This window comes from Rosa rugosa, chromosome 3 (assembly GCF_958449725.1).
Source record: "Rosa rugosa chromosome 3, drRosRugo1.1, whole genome shotgun sequence".
In the NCBI taxonomy this organism is placed as follows: domain Eukaryota; kingdom Viridiplantae; phylum Streptophyta; class Magnoliopsida; order Rosales; family Rosaceae; genus Rosa; species Rosa rugosa.
Window position 1 is genome coordinate 38,085,820 of NC_084822.1, and position 19,941 is coordinate 38,105,760.

Below are 19,941 nucleotides of genomic sequence, written 5' to 3' on the forward strand. Positions count from 1 at the left end.
TAGCGGAGTTGCGCTTAGCGGAGACTATCTCGCTTGCAAGAACAAAAGGGAGAAGTTCCGCTAGCGGAGACTATCTCGCTTGCAAGAAGAAAAGGGGGAAGCTCCGCTAGCGGAGACTATCTCGCTTGGAAGAAGAAAAGGGAGAAGTTCCGCTAGCGGAGTTGCGCTTAGCAGAGACTATCTCGCTTGCAAGAAGAAAAGGGAGAAGTTCCGCTAGCGGAGTTGCGCTTAGCGGAGACTATCTCGCTTGAATTTACTATAATTTCTCTTCACTAAGGTAGCAGTGATTCCGCCCTGTTAGTAACCGCTTAGACAAGAGGTCGTTAGGTCAATTTGTGGCTTGTTGAAGGCTAGTCCTTAATTGGGAAGGTTTTATTATCTGCATGATATCTTTTAAATTTTTGCAAAAATTTTAAATAGTAGAACTTAACGGTGTTTGCCTGATATATCAAAATGATGTTGAAATGCAAAGTTGATATACCATTCTAATAGGAGAAAAGTTCAGCCACCGTCCCCAAATTATTCTGCCAAAGCCAATTTAATACCCGAACTCTCAAAAGTATCAATGTGATACCCAAAGACCTAAATTGGCATCAACGTGATACTTCCGTCCAAAATTTCTGACGGCGTCGTTTGTTTGCTGAAGTGGCAAGCACGTGGGTAAAAAAAAAGGGCAAAATCGACTTTTTACTCTTTTTTTGTTAATTTTCATTTTTTTTTTTTGAGAAAATTTCAGCTATCGTTCCAAAACTATGGTGCCAAGGCCAATTTGATACCCGAACTCTCAAAAGTATCAATGTGATACCCAAAGACGTATTTTGACATCAACGTGATACTTCCGTCAAAAATCTCTAACGGCGCTATCTGTTTACTGACGTGGCAAGCACGTGGGCCCTTAAAAAAAGTGAAATGACCAATTTACCCTTCTTTTTTTTGTTAATTTTTTTCTTCTTCTTCTTGTTCTTGTTCTTCTGGGATATTGTTCTAGCCAAACCGCCGCAAGCTCCGCAACTTCTCCTCCACCCAAGAATCAAAGAAAAATGGCTTATGCTTCTTCTTCAACCTCAGTCCTCTTCTTCTTCTCTCGCCTCCTCCTCTCTCTCATCTCCTTCCCCTCCGCCCAAACCATCACCAACACTGCCATCATCCTCTCCAATTCCTGCTACAAATTCATGTTCTTCGCACTCAACTCCCAGCGGACGGACCCAAAACCAAAGTTGGGTGACACGATTAACAAAAAAAAAAAAATCAAATCTTTCTGCACCCAGAAAACTGCTCTGGGCACCCAGAGACGCCCATGTCTTCTTCTCCGCCAAAACCGATTTCCTTCTTCTCCGCCCAGCAACTTTCCTCTTTCGGGACAACCAACTGGGAAACTGGTTCGCTGCACACCAAATTCTGGTGAACCTTAGCTCTACCAACCATCTTCTTTCTTCGCAAAGACCGTCACCCATTCGCTAATAGAACCTCCGTTCATCAAACGCCCTCCTCCACCGCCACAACCTCAGCGTCATCTTCCTCCACCGCCACCGTCATGTCAGTAACAACAGATATCAGATACTTCGATCAAAATCACAATCACAAGGTCAAAGCAACATATAACTATGAATTCATGTATACAAGAACTAAAAATAAACCCAGCATAAACCAAAAAAGCAAAACCAACCCAGATAGCATTTGAGCACAATTAGATCAAGAAAAAGACTTGGCAGCTGGTACTTGGTACCTTTGGCTTCTCCCACACACTGTCAATTGCTCGATTTGGGTAAATGGGTCATTTCACCTTTTTTTTTTGGACCCACGTGCTTGCCACGTCAACAACACAAACGGCGCCGTCAGATATTTTAGACGGAAGTATCACGTTGATGCCAATTTAGGTCTTTGAGTATCATATTGATACTTTTGAGAGTTCGGGTATCAAATTGGCCTTGGCAGAATAGTTTGGAGACGATAGCTGAATTTTTCTCCAAAAAAAAGAAGGGTAAATGGGTCATTTCACTTTTTTTTTTTTGTGATCCACGTGCTTGCCACGTCAGCAAACAAACGGCGCCGTAAAAATTTTTGGACGGAAGTATCACGTTGATGCTAATTTAGGTCTTTGGGTATCACATTGATACTTTTGAGAGTTCGGGTATCAAATTGACCTTGGCAGAATAGTTTGGGGACGGTAGCTGAATTTTTCTCTTCTAATAGTTTCCAAAGTTCATACACCAAAGTGTAGAATCATCTATATTTCATACACCATTTGTGAAGATATTCCTTTCCGCTAATGAAATAGTACTGAACTTCCAGATTCACTACCTTGCTCGTAGCTACATACACGGGTAGAGGGGTGCATGGAGACTCAAATACAATCATATGACTCACGGTACAGGCCATGTGTTGCATGCTTTGTACCTTACACAATCTCAACAGCAGGCTCATTCATTGTGTGATTGTTGTTGCATCCATAGAAATTTCAAATTTCCAGATACCTCCACCCCCACCCACCTTTCCTTGAAAAGGAGCACAACCTTAACTACGTCTATCTCATCCTCTTTTAAAATCCTCTGTTGAGTTGCATTCACGAGTCTTCTTTCCAAGGTTACAAGTTGGTCCTACCAGCAGTATGCAGTTATCCTTGTCTAGGTTGAAATCTTATGATATCTGTAGACACCTTTTAGCGTCTTGTTCTATCATTTCACATGACCTGTCTACAACTATACATGCAGTTCCCAGTCTTCCACGACTCCAAGGCTCCCCAGCCCAACCAGACATGATTGATGACACTGTGTAGAGTTTGGTCTGGTTGGGGGTTTCCTCATCAAAGAGGAAGAGTTTTAGTCCATATTCACTTTCCCAGTTCTCATTTCTCACGCGCTGTCCTTGATGGATACAAGGGCCAACTTAAATATCATTACTGTGTGCTGAGATTAGGGCTGCGATTTGGTTTGGTAATTATCAAACCGCCCGAATACCAACCGATGTTTTAAGTTTGGTAAACCGACTTTTTGGTAACAGAGACCGATAAAACCGAAATAAAAAATTACCAAAAAAGTTGGTTTGGTTTTGATAAATACCGAATCTACCGATTATCTAAATATTAGCTTTATATACTATGGTTTTCAATACACTTCATAATAGTATGAACATTACTACATTAATAGTACTTGTATTTTAAGTAACCTAGTCAAAGATGGTTAAATAACCTAGTTTATGTAGTAATAGGGTGGAAGATGGTTCCTTTCAGAACTCATGGGATTGATTTTCCCTTCTTCTTTCTGAGCATTTATTATGAAAATTTAGGACTACAATATCCCTACTCAAATGATTGACAATTTCACATATGATGATAAATTTTAAAATACAAAAATATTATTGAAACATTGATATATTTTTTCTTTCCTTTCCTGACCAAACACTGTCAAATAGTATTTCTTAAATGTTTTCCCTGCTTTAACAAATACCGGAAAATAAACTTAACAGGAATTTTAATTTTCCATCCCCATGAAAAAGATAACGGAAATGAAAGTCATGGAAACTTAACTCATTTTAAGTTTCTGTATACAATGGATTAATAGATGAGGATAGGCATAGCAATCAAAGTCTACACCACCAATTTACTAACCTTGGAGTTGCTTCTTTTCGATTCAGAAAGGAGAAAAAATAAAAGATCCCACTAGAGTCTTTAAAGTGATGAACACTAAACCATGTAATGATTTGCCCACCTCAATTATTAAGTTTATCAGTTCAGCTCATTGACCATATCATGTCATCCTTCTCAATTCCAATGAACAGTAATTTTCTTCGAGCAATGTTCAAATTCATATTACTGGTTAAAGAAGGAGCCAAATAATGAAGTCACGTTCCTTGAAAAGTGAAAGCAGTAAGCAAATTGGATGACAGTATCGTTAGAAAAAAAACAAAACTGGATAAAAGTGCAAGTCTAGCTATGAACAGAAAAGGAAAGGAAAATATATTAGTATCACCACAGTATCTCACAACTGTCAGAGGGATTCGATTCAGAAGCCAAAAACACTAAGAAAATCTGTGAGAATAAATGCCCAAAACACCACCAACAGTAGTCTGACTCGAGCAATGAAGGCCATCCCCAAAAAGCTACACTCCTATGCTCCAAGCCAGCATAGCCTTACAAAACCTCATGCACCCAAATATAGTAGTAGTATTAACACCGACCCTGCAGAAAGTAAAAAGATGTGGTGGCCCATGGTGGGTTTCTGCCATTGAAATCAACCAGTGATCTCTTCTGTATTGTTATTGTCATTGCTGGTGTTAATGGCGGTGGTTGTGTGGGGGTTGGTGGTGCCATTGGTCTGGTTCTGGTTCTGTTTCTGTGAAACTGGGTACTTAATGGCATTGAGTTCAACTTTGCGCAGAGCAGCTTTGCCAAGATCAACACCACATATGTCAGAGAGCCTGACCAGATAGAGCAGGACATCAGAGAGCTCTTCACCCAGGTGTTGCTTTTCCTCTTCTTTCCAATCAGGAAGGCCCTTTGGAACTTCACCTTTCCATTGAAATATCTCAGAAAGCTCTCCCACTTCACCCACCTGAGATTTCACCAAAAAGGCCAAACCTTTTGCATCAAACCCAATTTTACCTTTCTGATTCCTTTGAAATTCAACATCTTTTTCTGGGATGCGACACAAAAGCAAAAGTAAAAGCACAAGGGCGCAGGAAAACACAAAAGAAAAACATTGTTTTGGAAGATTTTTCCATGACAAAAACAAAAAGGAAGATCTGCTTGCAATGAAGTCAATTTTGACTCCCTGGTTAAAAAGTTAAAAACTTCAACTATTTGGGTTTTGAGAGAACATTGTTTTGGAAGATTTTTCCATGACAAAAACAAAAAGGAAGATCTGCTTGCAATGAAGTCAATTTTGACTCCCTGGTTAAAAAGTTAAAAACTTCAACTATTTGGGTTTTGAGAGGGTGAAATGGAATTAAAAAAAAAATATACCAACTTGAAGGCAAGGAACACATGCAATAGAAAAATCAAGTCCAAGACACCAGAAACCATTTGTTAATAGAGTTATTTCTGCAATCCAACTAGAGTCAGCTGTCTTCAAAAACCCATGAAGAAAGCGAAAGCAAAAATATGATAATAACAAAGAAATCCAGCTTAATATTTGGATCCTCCCTATTTCATGGATCATACAGATTAAACAAAACAACTGATCATGGCCATAATTAACAAAGCAATCCATCAAACACGTTCTGGGCACAACTTAAATGACACGAAACAAAACAAAGAGAAAAAAAGCTTCATGGGTTTGGTAAAGGGTGCACAAACCAGAGCCAAGAGCAAGTTTCTGGGGCTGTGGAACTTATCCCAGTCTCTCTCTCTAGCAAACTCCGCCATCTTCTTCTTGAGTAGGTCAAGAGTGACGCTTTCGGCTTCTGAAAATCCAGTCATCTTCTCAAAAGTCTCAAAGTCTCAAACCAAACCACAGAGAGAGAGAGAGAGAGAGAGAAATGGTGAAGAATAAGAAAGAAAGGAAGCAAATTTTTGAAGAGGATAAGAGCGAGAGGAGTCTTGAGAGCGAGAGAGAGAGAGCTTTAAGCCTTTAATCCCAGAGGGGGTCCGTGAAGCTCAATTACTCTTGTTGGGTCAGGGACTCTTACATCTCTCTCAGGGCTTTAAATATAAATAGAGAGTTTCATGGGAAAATTAAAAGCGCTGCTTTGGAACTTTGGAAGATGATTCGTTTACGGGCTACTGCCGGTTGCAATGGTGGGACCGGGTGACGTGTCGGTGGAGGGGTTGGAGTAAGGAACCATGTGTTTCGCTTGAAGGATTTTTGATTGGCTGTTTTTTTTTTTTTTTTTTTTTTTTCTGCTCCTTGGAACTTGGCTCGTTCTGCCTGTCCAACCAGTTGGTGACATCTGAGCCTGCCATGTCACTGGTAAAAGAGCTGAACAATTATTATTATTTTTTAATAATTAGGCATTAATTTGCTTCACTGGTGTTATTAGGAAACAAATCAAATCAGTGAAATCACCGACTAAAAAGCAAAAAAGGGTAACAAATCTTTAAAAATGATACTTTTCTAAAATATACTAGTCTTTCTTCACACAAATTCTGAATATGCAAGTTTTTTTTTTTGCCAATGATAAAAGATGTCATTTTGAAGTGCCCTATTATAATCCAGAACACACAAATGTTCCCATGATAATTAAGGTCATCTCTTTACAACCTGCCACTCAAATTAAGCATAATTACCAAAGCTGCCATTGGCAGATATATATATCTCTCTCTCTCCCTGTTATCCATTCGGACTCGGACCTTTACCAAAATTTCACTCTCTCTCTCTCTCTCTCTCTCTCTCCAAACCCTTACCACGTCAACCTCCTTGAACGCGACCACCTCCTCGAGACCTTCCTCGACATCTCCGACTCGCCGCCCTTCGCCATCGATCTCTCATTCGAGCGGATCCTCGACTCCGACGCCGATCAGACCAAGCTCATCGATCGCGCCCTGCAGTTGGGATCGGTGCTCCTCAAGGCCTCTCTCTCTCTCTCCAAACCCTTACCACGTCAACCTCCTTGACCGCGACCACCTCCTCGAGACCTTCCTCGACATCTCCGACTCGCCGCCCTTCGCCATCGATCTCTCATTCGAGCGGATCCTCGACTCCGACGCCGATCAGACCAAGCTCATCGATCGCGCCCTGCAGTTGGGATCGGTGCTCATCAAGGCCGGTAAGCGCTCGGCGAGATGACGAGCCTCCAAGCACAACTCCATCGTCTGGGCTCTCCCTCTCGACCTCACCATCAAGGTAGGTGTAGGTTTTACTATTGAAGAAAAAATGAACTGTAATTGTGGCCGAAAACTGGTTTGATCGGGTTAGTTTTTGCGCATTCCGACGATCGGTTCGATTCTTTCGTTTTGAAGTTTCACTTTGCCGTTTTCAGTAGCAAACTTGCACAATCGAGTTTCCGATCACTAATTTTCATGTTAGTAGAGATGATCGTATGGATCATTTCGAAAGAGTTAGTTTTTTTCGTTTTGAAGGGATGAAGTTGCATTTTACTTTTTATTTACTTTGGTGTTGCTTTGTTAGGGTTTTTTGGCATTTCAGTTGCGATGCACAAATCGATTTTCAGTCTCTGTGAATTTCTGATCACTAATTACTATCATAGTATCATATGTTAGGAGTTAAGTTTTGTAGGACTGCGATGAGGAAATTGGCTACAGTTTTGTGAATTTGGAGTCTGAATACTATAGTGTTTGCTGTGAATGTTAGACGAGGAACCTGCTTCGCATTGCTATATTCAATATCAGTTATATTCATTTGAATCATCAATTATGTGTGTAGCTTTACTGGATCCTCAAATACTTGAATAAGTACTTTAGTAATTGAATATCATCTTGTATCATCGGAAGATAAGAAGGATAATATATATATATATTTCACTTGGAGTGTCTCACCTGATCCATGACATCAGTTTCTTTTGGGTTATGGCCAAATACTATTTCTATGCAGTAAAGTGTTTTTCCCTCTGAGTTAAATTGGCTTGCTTGAATTGGATCTTTAGGATTGAAGGAAGACCTCCAGTTATTAAGAAGACCTATTCTGTTAATTATAACAAATCCTTCAATGTAGTCAATTGAATTTGTAGATGATATGAGAAGCTCTTGGTGTTTTGAAAATAATGAGAAGTCTGATGATTAGTGTCATTAATGTTTTTGATTAGTTGTCATGGTTTTCCAACACGGTTTGTTTGTATCTAAGCATAGCTCTTGAAACTCCATTTATAATGTGGAATGTGCATATGGTTTTGACTTGTGCTGTGAATTAGTATTGACTTTTGATGCTGAATTATGATTTGATTTTTTCCATGCTTACTCTCTGTGATTTTAGGTAGATCTGGAATTTAGAAATGCAGATTGGCATATTTTGATGTTGATCTGAAATTTAGTTTCAATTCTGCTCATACATAGTTATATGTATGATTTGGTGTACTTTCTACCTAAACATCTGCTTGTTGGTTCGCTGTGGCTTACTGTTTACACAAATGCAATGGCAGGTTACTATAGCACCGTTAACACGCCAGAATTGAGTGCTTGGACTGCAGTTGAGAAAAGAAAATGGAGTAGGTTGCTTGTGTAATTGAGATTCAAGATCAATGCTCAAACATATCTGCAGCTACATGGTGTATAAGGCTAGATATAACATGTTCTCCTAGCCTCTTGATCATCTTCTCATTCATAGCATGTTTGATAGCTGCTTTATTCTAACTGGATTACTGTATATCCTCTTGTAATATAGTACAGTTTCAAAAGATCATTGAACAAATATATAGTTTTGTTCTTTTATTCCAATTTTCATTTTATGAAGACTGAAACTTTTGTTTTAATATTGAAATCGATAACATTATTAATCTCGATAGTTTTTTTAATCTTTAGAAAAATCGATTTCAAAAGTCACTATTATATCCCTGTCACTGGCCAAATCACATTGCATGTCACTGTTATACACATGTCATTGACCAAGTCACTGACATATTTTGGAATTTTCAAATCACTATTATATCCAGGTCACTGGTCGAGTAATTGTTAACCTCAAGTCACTGGCTATGTCACAATCATGAACATGTCACTGACCATGTTATTGGTCAGTAGCCAAGTCACTAAGTAAGTGACATGGTCAATTACATGTTTAGTTACATACATCGTAAGTTACATGATCAGTTACATAATCTGTGACATGAGGTTAACACATTGTTATATCCATGTCACTGACCAAGTTACTGGCCAGGTCCCTGGTTAGTGAGGTCACTAGCCAGTTCACTGTTAACTTTAAGTAACTGACCATGTCACTGACCAAGTAACTGACTATGTCACTGTCAAGTCACTGACCAAGTCACTGTTATACACATGTCATTGGTTAGGCCAGGTCCTTATTTTGTAAGGTTATTGGCCAGGTCACTGTTAACCTCAAGGCACTGGTTATGTTATTGGCCAAGTTACTGGTCAGGTTACAGTTTGTAAGGTTATACACATGTCACTGACCAAGTCACTGTCAAGTCACTGGTCAAGTCATTGTTAACCTCAAGTCACTGGCTATGTCACTGGCCATGTCACAGTCATGAACATGTCACTGATCACCGTTAACCTCAAGTTACTGGCCATGTCATGATCATGAATATGTCACTGACCAAGTCACTAATCATGTAAACAGTCACCAAATACACATTTTCATTTAAATTTTATATATTCTTAATTTCTTAGCTTACAAAATCAAAAGAAGAGCCGTCACAAAGGTGTGAGGAGTATACAATAACATTAATTAGCTCATCTGAAATCAATCTCTCAGATTTCAAGCAACTGATTGAAGAGCTCTGTCAAAGCTCTCTTCTACAGCTGAGGCACCTTTGACGAGGACGTGGTCTGGATGTGCAAGTCTTGATTGGCTGAAAAGCAGTGAGTAGAATCATTAACCATTATGTTATACAGTAGCTAACACCTGAATTATAATACCCCGAGTGAAGATATTCCCCATAATTATGACTACCAACAAACTTTACCTGACAAAACGAGAAGGTGGTTTTCCAAGGTGAAGATAACATACGACCAGGTTGGCTAGAGTTTCTAGATCCTCTGCATCCTGTGAGAAACACAAAATGACTCCATATTACTCAAATATTGAAAACATGTGCATATTCAGTGCCATTTTCTAGTTGAAAAGCAGGATGTTCATATATTTGGAGCATTACTAAATCCATAATAATGCACACAGCAATATTTGAACTCACAAATCAACATACTAGTGTGTATCTATCCAATCAGATTGAGTTCAGCCATAAGACTGTAATCATGTACTTATGTATAGTGCAAATTATATTACATTTGTCCAAATTGACTACTACCTGTAGACATTTCAAAATCTCTAACTAAGCTACAACTAATTAATGAGACTTGCCTTGTTCCATGGTTCAAGAAGCAGTGTTTCCCTTTCCATTCAAAATCAAGCTTGTAACCAGAGACTTCTCAGAGAAATCTTGGAAGATGAGATATGCCTCCTGTAACTTAGAACCACCTTGAATACAATGAAAGTGTAATTAGAAATATGGACTATAACTTCTCTGTAAGGGAACTATAAAGGGAGAACAAAATTCATGAATTACCACAGCCAGATTTTGCCATGCTGTTTCAATTTGAGTTAAGGTGTGGTCCTTATCAATCTTTTGCATTTCCTTCAGCCATCTTTTAGCATAATCAGACCTATGCATTTTGAGGAATATTTTGACATTCAGTGGATCCCTGAAAAAGAATAAGCAGCATGCATCAGACTTGAGAATATATCAAGATCATCATCATTTGATAATTGGAACAACACTTCTATCATGTGACTATGCAGTAATGTATGAACTGGTTGAGGCATAACTTATCACTAGCATCATTAAAGACAAAGCTAACATAATGCAAGAGGTACATTGCATAATCTATCTAAAACTTACAAGCATGCATAGGCAATTGGTTACTGCAATTCACATTTTTTCGACCTTAAATTTTGTTTCGAATATGAGTTTCCTGCTGCCACTAGTAATGGGGTTTTTAAATGATTTTGTACACATTTTAACCAAGTCGATTGCTTGTTCTAATAGGACTAGCTAGCTCAAGAAAACTAAAACAATATGGAAATCCGAAACATACTCCAACTAGAGAAAATAAAACTTCGAAGCACTTTAGGTGAATTCCTTATCAAAGACAATGGCAATGTAAAGCATTGTAATTTGTAAATTACTGTATATATATTCTACTGACCGCATCAAAACTCATTTGATGTAAAATGATTAGATGCAAGAACAAACTAGAAATTTAAATAATGCTAACACTTAAACTGCATATAATAGTTGCTGATGGTTCCACTAAATGTAACACATGTAATAGAAAGTTGAATTACAACTACAAGTCATGCACTCATAATTAAGTAAACCGAGGTTCAACAAGTTGAAGCAGAAGCATATTAAGATCAATACCAAAAGGCTAAGCATGACCAGTTATCAATGTCAATACGAAGTCATAAGTTAAAACCTACCTTTCAAAGCAAGGATTTGGGAGTTTGGATTCATAAGTGCAGAGTCGGCGTTGATTCGGCACACTCATATCAATAATCACAATACTATTCTATGGCATTGTTTCCCGAACACATGTGTACTTATTGGACTCCATAGTAACATGCTTAAATGTTATGAATTGCGGATTAATCTCAACACTCGGAAGCTGCAATCAGATCAGATCACATGAACTCATCAATCACTTTTTATAACAATCAAAACCTCCCAGAGTACATCTACTATTCAAAAGCTGGCTACTAAAGCCAGCAATTCCTAGTGAGCTAACTACCAGATCTGAACAGAGACTATAAACTTCACAAACTCATAGATCTATCTGAAGCTTGATGAGAAGTAAAGCAATAAAAAACGAAGTCCAAACTATGAATCAAGCACAGTATGACCAAAAATCAACTATCTGAGCTAAGAACACAACTGTAACAACAAATTGAACAAACTGAACCTAATGAATCATTGACCAAAATTGCACATTGAAAAGCAGAAATCATTAGAAATAGTTGAAGAAAAGAGTTATTACTACACTACCTTCGCCATAATTAACAGCAGCTCGAAGCGGAGTCTCCTGCTCTTAGATGAAATTTCAGAATTGAAGTTAGGGTTACAATAAAAGAAAACCTATAAATCAAATTCTTCATGATTTGAGAATCAAGAACCTGAGCTAAACACATCTAAGACGAACAATTAAGCAAAACCGGACAAAAAAAAACAACAATCCAAAAATTTCATTTCGCAAACAGAATAAAGCAAAAACTGAATCAAAGAAAGCATTAGATCTTGAGAGAGGTGGTAGTTGGGATTGGGAACCTTTTCGCTCCTCATTTCTCTCTGTCGCTACTCAAAATTACTCAAATTTCAGTCTCAATTTGAAAAATAGGACCAAATAATAACTAAAATTCTAGTCAATTTCATTCACCTACGTCTAGATATTACATTATCACGTTTCAACTTCACAAGCTTTTCCAGAAACCAAACAGAGATCAAATTAGAGAATCTCTCGAGAAAGAGATTGAACCTGAAGAACAGCTTCAATGTCAGACTCGACGGTGGAGTAGATCGAGGCGAGCGAAGACATAGTCGCCGGAGACGTTAGAGTCCTTCTTCTTATCGATGTCGTATCGGTCGTACTTGTTGCAGATAGCCTCGACTACGCTCATCTTCATCTTCTACCGGGTTTCTAATCGGGTCTCTGTTTTGGGATTTCTGATCAAATGGAGAAAAGATTTGAGACCTAACATTTTTGAATGTAGAGTTATAAACGTGTATTTGGCTTTAAGGGCATAATGGACATCAGAAAAATTAAAAATTGACTTTTTTTTTAACATTATCTTATTATTAACAAGGACTAAATTAATATTACTAATAATTTATAGTGGACCTTTTTATTAAGTGGGAAACTAGGTGACATTTTTATCATTTCACACTCTAATTTGTGACCTTTTCCATCATTTCCCTTTTTTTTTTTTTTTTTTTTAATAAAAATATATTTTGTAAATGTCATAATTGTCTTTATGATTTAATTAATACTCAAAATTTATTAATTTTCTAGGGTCATTTATGTCAAAATTTTGAATTTTAGCTAACAAACCCTATTCTTTTAATAATAATATAGATTATATTTAATGAAATTTAGAGTCTTTGGCAAAACTTTGTCAACATCTCTTTTAGCTACATGTTTTTTTTTATCGAGATCACACGATATCTTTAAAGACTTTCTAGACCCATAGACTAATACGTGTCGGTGGATCATGTCAAAACGCTTCCTCTCCCAGGTCACATAAATTGGGATCTAAACTCTAATCTGCATCAACGAGATTTGAACTTGAATATGGTGGTTTTTTAGCTATATCTTTAAGAAGACAACTGTGGTGAGATATCAGTTTGCGATAATAGATCAAAATGTTCAAAATTGTATTTGATATAACTATTTTTCTTTTACCGTAACTTGAATGTAAATTTTATATAAATCTTTGTATAAACTCTCAAGAGAATCTTCTGTATACTATATTCTCATAAAATATACATAATGAAATCCTTATGAAACCGCTGTTGTAAGTTTCAACTCTTTTTAGCACTGCGGGTTTTCAATAGGCTCAATCGGATCTGAGTCTTTTGTGCAAAGATCTTGCTTGGGTTGTTTTGATTGATGTCCTCTTTGAACATAGAAGGCTGAAGTAAACATTCCCCGTAGACTAATATTGGATTGGCAGCGACGGAGCTGATGTCGGGTTTGGAGTCACCAACGGTGTGACATCTTCTCATGCGGTCTTGGCTAGCTATTCAGGTTTGGCATAGGGTCTCTGGTCCTTTGGCTGGACCTAACTTGATTGTGGGTTAGGCAGGTTTGGAGGGTGCCTTGACACCTTATTATATTACTTAGAAGTTTGGCGATGAGGGTAGAAGGTCTCTCTAATCCTCTGTCTAGTCTCTACTAGCAGAAGCTCTTCTATGAGTCTTCTAAGAAGTGTTATACGTACCACAATTGCACGCTTGACGTGAGTAGTTAACAGCCTAGATTTCCTTTAAAGCCAAGGCGTTTTTGCTTAGCTATAGGCCTAGGATGTGCTTTATGACTGTAATGAATGGTTCTGTACAAGTGTAGGTTCTAGAACCTCTATGTATATATTAACGTATGTACTATTCTGGCCGTAAAAGTAAGTTCTACAAACATAACGTTACACACTTACACTGTAAACCATATGAAACCCAATAAACACATCATAATAAAAGCATAATACAGATTAAATAAGAGGTCAGGAGTTCGAGCCCCATCAAGGGTGGGAATGGGGTGGGGTTTTTAAAAAGAAAAAAAGTCCATGACATTCTCAATTAATCTGAAAAGTCCCTAACGTCAAAATTTCCGTCTGATTGGTCCCTCCCGCGTCAAATTAGGAGTTGGCCTTAGGTGAAATGTCCAATATACCCCTCTGTTATTTCCTTTTCCTTTTTAATTTCTTTTTCTCCTTTTTTTTTCTTTTCCCTTTTTAATTTTTTTTTTCCTTTTTCTTTTTCCTTTTTAATTTCTTTTTTGCTTTTTTATTTTTTATTTTTCCTTTTTAATTTTTTTTGTCTTTTTTCTTTTTCATTTTTAATGACCATCGTATCCTGCTGCATCGGTAGCGCCACGTCGGCGAACCAATCCAGATCGACCCGAAACCCCAATTCTTGTTCTCCATGCCGGCGACCCTTTTTTTTTTTTCTTTTTCCTTTTCCTTTTTTTGTTTTTCTTTTTTCCTTTTTAATTTCTTTTTTCCTTTTTCTTTTCTTTTTTCTTTTTCCTTTTTAATGACCATCGTATCCTGCTGCTTCGGTAGCGCCACGTCGGCGAACCAATCCAAATCGACCCGAAACCTCAATTATTATTCTCCACGCCGGCGGCCATTTTCCTTTTCCATCACTATTCTTCTTCTTCACTTTTGGTTTTGGTCAACTTGGCCATCAAAAACCATCATTTCAACCAGACCCAAAATCCAAATCACTATTTTGAGCAAGACCCAAAAACCTCAGGGTATGAAAAAATGGTAGTTTTCAGTGAAAAGTTTCCAAATTGAGGCTTGATGTGGAGAGAGAAAGTGAGATTTGAGTGGGAGAGAGAGAAGTAGGCTGTGAAAACAAGAGGGGAGTGGTTTAGCGGCGAATTTCAGAGCTGATTGGGATCTGCTTGTGTTTGGGAGATGGCGTCGGCGATGATGGAGGCGAGGGCGGATCCTAACAGAGGGAGATGGCTTCAGAGAATGTGAAGAAGTGATCGATCAGCTCCTAGCCTCTTGCTTTTGCTCGATGTCCATCTCTGCACCGCCAAGCTAGGTCTTTGCTGGGTTTGGTTTCAATTTGGGGAGAGAAACAAATGGGTTGTGGAGTTTGATCGGAATGGAATTGGTGGGTTGATGAAGGAGAAAGTAGGCAAAATGAAAAGAAAAAAAAAAGGAAAAAAAGAAATTAAAAAGGAACAAGAAAAAAAGAAGAAAAAGCAAAAAAGATATTAAAAAGGAAAAAAAGGGAGAAAAAGAAATTAAAAAGAAAAAAGAAAAAAAAAAGGAGAAAAAGAAATTAAAAAGAAAAAATAAAAAAGAAGAAGAAAAAGAAATTAAAAAGGAAAAAGAAATAACAGAGGGGTATATTGGACATTTCACCTAAGGCCAACTCCTAATTTGACGCGGGAGGGACCAATCAGACGGAAATTTTGACGTTAGGGACTTTTCAGATTAATTGAGAATGTCAGGGACTGAAACGAAAAAATGGTTATAGTACAGGGACTAAACATAATTTAATCCAAGAAAAAAAAAGCATAATACATATTAAATTAAAATAAAGTTAATCCCCTTACCCTTTGTGTACCAAAACTACATCAACATATCAGAGTGAGCATCCTCATTCAACAAGTTCACTAGAGCCTTTTTCAATGTAGGATTCTTAACCTTCCATGTAGTGGATGATTTCTCTGCTTCTTCTTGGCTGGAGCATGGAAATAGCAGGATGAGTCCTACCCTTAAGGATACCCTCACAGCCAAGAAATGAAGTCGGCTCACCCATGTGGGCATCTGACATGGGGAATGGGAAGAAGCAGGGCCCACTCTCTTTCCTAAAACCATAAGAGCAACTCCAACAGATTCCCTATAATTTATGTATTACAGGGAAGCAAAAGTCAAAACTTTAGCCTCTTTTTCTTCTCCAACTCCAACAAGTTCCCTACTTTATAGCAATATTTAAAATCTCCATAATTCTTCTTTAAAATTTTAGAGATTGCTGTAAATTTAGAGAATTTGGTTTTCTCTTTCTTCACTATCTCTAAAATAGGGATAGTTATAGGGAATCTATTGGAGCAACAGACGCTCATTTTTCCTTAAAATAGGGAAAAATCAAAATATGGGGAAATTGTTGGAGTTGCTCTAAGGCTGGAGTTAGATGGAATGGGAAGGGCCGTACGCTTCAACACCTTTGCACGGTCGCTACATCTAACGTAGCCACCGCTAGCGATACCTCCATCTTAAAATTATGTTGACTTAAAAAAAAAAATTTGAACGTCTTAGAGAATGTTCAGAAGACAATTTGTAGTCGTTCATCATCAAACTAAATGGGCAACTTGTTACATATAGTCCAGTGACTTAACAAGAGTACTACCAATTAGTTCAACGTACGTATGTGTTGGAAGGCAAAAAAGGCATGTTCAAGAAGACTTGAATCTCTGAGGCTTGACTTCGATGAATATGTTGTGGCACACATGGAACTTTAACTCATACTTCTCTATTTTATATGTCCTTTCCAGTATGATTTTGCGGATGATATATCTTGTGTAGAGAAAGACTTGTGTGGGGCACCCGCACAGTCATGTGGTGCGGCAGACCAATCACTGCTCAGTGAGGGGGGAGGGTCTTTTGAGTATTGTACATTTAAAAAGCAGAGACAGTTTCAGGAAGAGAGGAAAAAATTCTGGTTTTTTATTAGAGGGTCGCACCGCCACGTGGTGCGGCAGCCCCTATGCAAGAATTATCTTGCATAAGGGCAAAGGAACCTCTTCCCTCCTGTCCCAATCTCTCTGCCCTTCATTTCCATTCATTTTCTCCACAATTACGTACACCTAATCATGTGATAAGCAAACCAATATTTTATATCAGAAGCAGCAAATTAAGTTGGCATATCTTACTTTAGTCGCATGCAACTGAATTTACAGGTGTGTATGCGGCTCTAACTAAAATTAATGCTTCACTAAGCCTTTGGATTGTTATATTCATTTCATTGTTTGATTAAGCATATCAGTATGAAAGCAATCAAAGTATGCATGATAGATATTCTCAACAACACAAAAAAGAAGTTATGGATGACAGTGCTGCTTTAGAAAACTCGAATCTTATGTGGGTGAGAGAGATACTCTGGGGAATAAAAGAACATCGGAGCTTAGTTATGTATATCTTTTTTTTAGACTTTGTCAAGGGGAACCCAAAGGCTTCCTAGGCCCAAGATAAACCCCTTCGGCGCATGTGAAATGCTCCAACTGTGCATTGCAGCACAGTGCACATAACCAAAGCTGTCAAAGTTATGTATATCTTGTATGTATTGGTTCTATATTTTATCCCCTAACGGGTTATTGACTTATTTCAGTTATTTCACAACCAAATCAGTGGGGACTAAATTCGTTTTATAAAAGGCCGGAGAGGAGCAAAAAAATATTGATCGCGTTTCAAATGAGGCCAAGATAATGATTACATATTGCTTGTAATCGATCTATATGCATGTATGTATCGGTAATTTGGTAACAATTAAATTATCATATTGCTCACCAACCTAAAGACCTTGTCATCCTTAATTATGATTAAGGAAAATGATTTGTGGCCTCAATGAGGCCTAAGATTTGTGGCCTCAATCTTAGATGTCATGCCATGTCACCTACACACATCACTAATTTGCCATATCATGACATGTAATTATTGAGAAAAAGACAATCTTATCATTCCAAAATCTAATGAATCTAAGTTACTTTGGCTTTCTTCTAAACAAAAATTATTTTGGTTTTTTTTTTTTCATTTTTTCTTTTCATTACTCTCATGCTTAGATTTAAACAACAATTTTTTTCTTCAATCAAGAATAGAAAAAAAATTCATGTAATTCAGTCAATAGATTTGCACATACACTCGATCAATAGATTTGCATAACACATGTATCTGAATTCAACCTTTGTTGGGTTCTTGTAAATTTTGAAAGTATAATGTGAAAAGTACATATTCATATGATTATATGTATTCTTATGTTAATTTTTTTTTCTTCTCTATATGTAGCTAGGGTTTACATGTTATATTTTGAGTTTATTATTATTTTTGTTTGTTTTTTTTCCTTATATTTAGATTTGTAGATGATAATTAATCGATGAAATTTTTTCTTACCTCTTAATTTGGGCATATGTATTTTTCAAATTCAATTTATTAATGCTATTTTTTTTTGAGGAAATTAATCAATATTTGAAAAGAAAAGTTAATGCCTATTTCTTGACTATATTGATGCTATTTGGAAAGAAAAATTATAGGAAAGAATTTAATTAAATGAAGAAAAATAATTGTCAAAGAATTTATAGACATATCTCTTAAATGAATACATAATTAATAGCTTATCTTTTTGGGACCGTGACCACTTACCCAATTTCAACAACAAAATTGCCCACTTACTCCACTAAGAGATTTTTAACCCCACTTACCCAATTTAATATCTATTGACAATTTTGCCCTATCAATTCACCTAAAACTCATCGATCTCTCTCTCCTCTCAAACTTTCTCTCCTCCCAGAGTGTCTCTCTCTCTCTCTCTAGCCGGCAGTGCCGACCACGCCTTCAACACCTTCATCTTCGACCTCGAGCCCGGCGCCGGCTAGCACATCCCAAGCCCCATCTTCGTCGACCTCGAGCCCGGCGCCGGCTAGCACATCCCAAGCCCACCGTCAATCGCCGAACACCGATCTGGACTCCTGGTAACTCTGATGATCAAAAGCTCGCACTTTCTGATGTGATTTAGGGACCGGTGACCGCAGTTTCTTTGCTTCTTTGCTCCCGGAGCTTACCGAATTCCACTTACCCAAAATCCCGCAGTTTCTTTGCTTCTTTGCTCCCGGAGCCTCTTTGCTTCTGGAGGCTCACTGATCTGGAGTTGCTTTGCTTCTGGAGTTGGTCGCAGTTTCGCCCCTTAAATCCCCGGAGCCTCTTTAGATCGACTGGAGAAGACGAAGGCAGCCGGTCGGAATCGTACCGGAATCGAGCTGAAGGAGCATGGGTGTCTAAAGGGGAAGCATGGGTGGCCGGAGAAAAATTTTGACGGTTTTTTCTGATTTATCCGGTTGCTGCGTGTTTTTTTTTTTTTTTTTTTTAAGAATTGTTGTTCAGTTCTTTTTTTTGGCAACGAATAGCAATTTTTTTTTTTTTTTGAATGTCTATTGGATTGGAGGCCAATGATCTACTATATGTTCAACAATATGAGTAATCTGACATTGCAATGTAACTGTGGGGTTTGTTTGATGGTCTATTGGGGGGCAGTAGACACATTATTGGCCCCCAGTAGACTTTGATACGATGGACAGGGATCACTATAGTGTGGTGTTTTGATAAGTTACCTGTTGTTTTCTGTGTATTAAAGTCAAATTATCTGTGAATCCTACAAAAAGGTGCATTTTTTGTGGTCTATTGGGAGGCAGTAGAAACATTGGACTTTGTATTGGGGGGCAATAATATGATTACTGGGGGGCAGTAATATGATTATAAATTGATCAATTGTTCATGTAGTGTATTCATTTTGGTTTTGGGAGTTCATACAATTCACTGGACGTCAATAATATGATTACTGGGGGGCAATAATATGATTACTGGGGGGGGGCAATAATAGCCGGATTCTGGAATCCGGTCACCGGTCGTCGGAATCCGGTCACCGGTCGCCGGAATCCGGTCACCGGTCGCCGGAATCCGGTCACCGGTCACCGGAGCACAGCAAGGTGGAATGTGACTTCTCTCTCTAAGTGAGAAAGAAGGAGAGGGCAAAAAAGTCTAAAAAAAAAAAGAAAAAAGAATTAATTGGGTAAAGGGGAAATAATCCCTTAGAGTGTTTTGGGTAAATGGGGTTAAAAAACAGTTGGTGGAGCAAGTGGGCAATTTTTAGCCTAAAATCGGGTAAATGATCATTTTCCCTATCTTTTTTTTTCGTCACCTAATTTAATTATTTAATGTAATTGATTCATCCCCTAACATCTAAAAGGAAATTTAAAAGGGTAAAGTTGGTGTTGCAATAGTATGATGTGACAAGATTTATTATGTGGAATTGAAAATAAAATTTGAATTTGCTTACATGACATGACACCTAGGATTTGTGGCCACAAATCTTAGGCCTCAT

At 37.8% G+C, this 19,941-nt stretch overlaps 1 protein-coding gene and 1 pseudogene across 1 annotated transcript; both read right to left on the reverse strand.

The window, feature by feature from the left end:
- Window positions 1-3,932: 3,932 nt before the first annotated feature.
- LOC133739449 (uncharacterized) lies at window positions 3,933-5,633 on the reverse strand. The gene is made up of 2 exons (XM_062167225.1): window positions 5,294-5,633; window positions 3,933-4,550 (listed from the first exon to the last, which is right to left on the reverse strand). Exons 1-2 carry the CDS (start codon window positions 5,414-5,416, stop codon window positions 4,230-4,232), a joined length of 444 nt encoding a protein of 147 aa, XP_062023209.1. The 5' UTR covers window positions 5,417-5,633; the 3' UTR covers window positions 3,933-4,229.
- Window positions 5,634-9,323: 3,690 nt separating this feature from the next.
- On the reverse strand, window positions 9,324-11,511 carry LOC133736261 (coatomer subunit epsilon-1-like; annotated as a pseudogene).
- Between the last annotated feature and the right edge of the window lie 8,430 nt (window positions 11,512-19,941).

Coding starts and splice junctions, on each gene's coding strand:
- LOC133739449 (XM_062167225.1), bottom strand. CDS start 5,416: ATGACTGGATTTTCAGAAGCCGAAAGCGTCACTCTTGACCTACTCAAG. Junction 4,551..5,293: donor GAAACTTGCTCTTGGCTCTG/GTTTGTGCACCC, acceptor GTGAAATCTCAG/GTGGGTGAAGTGGGAGAGCT.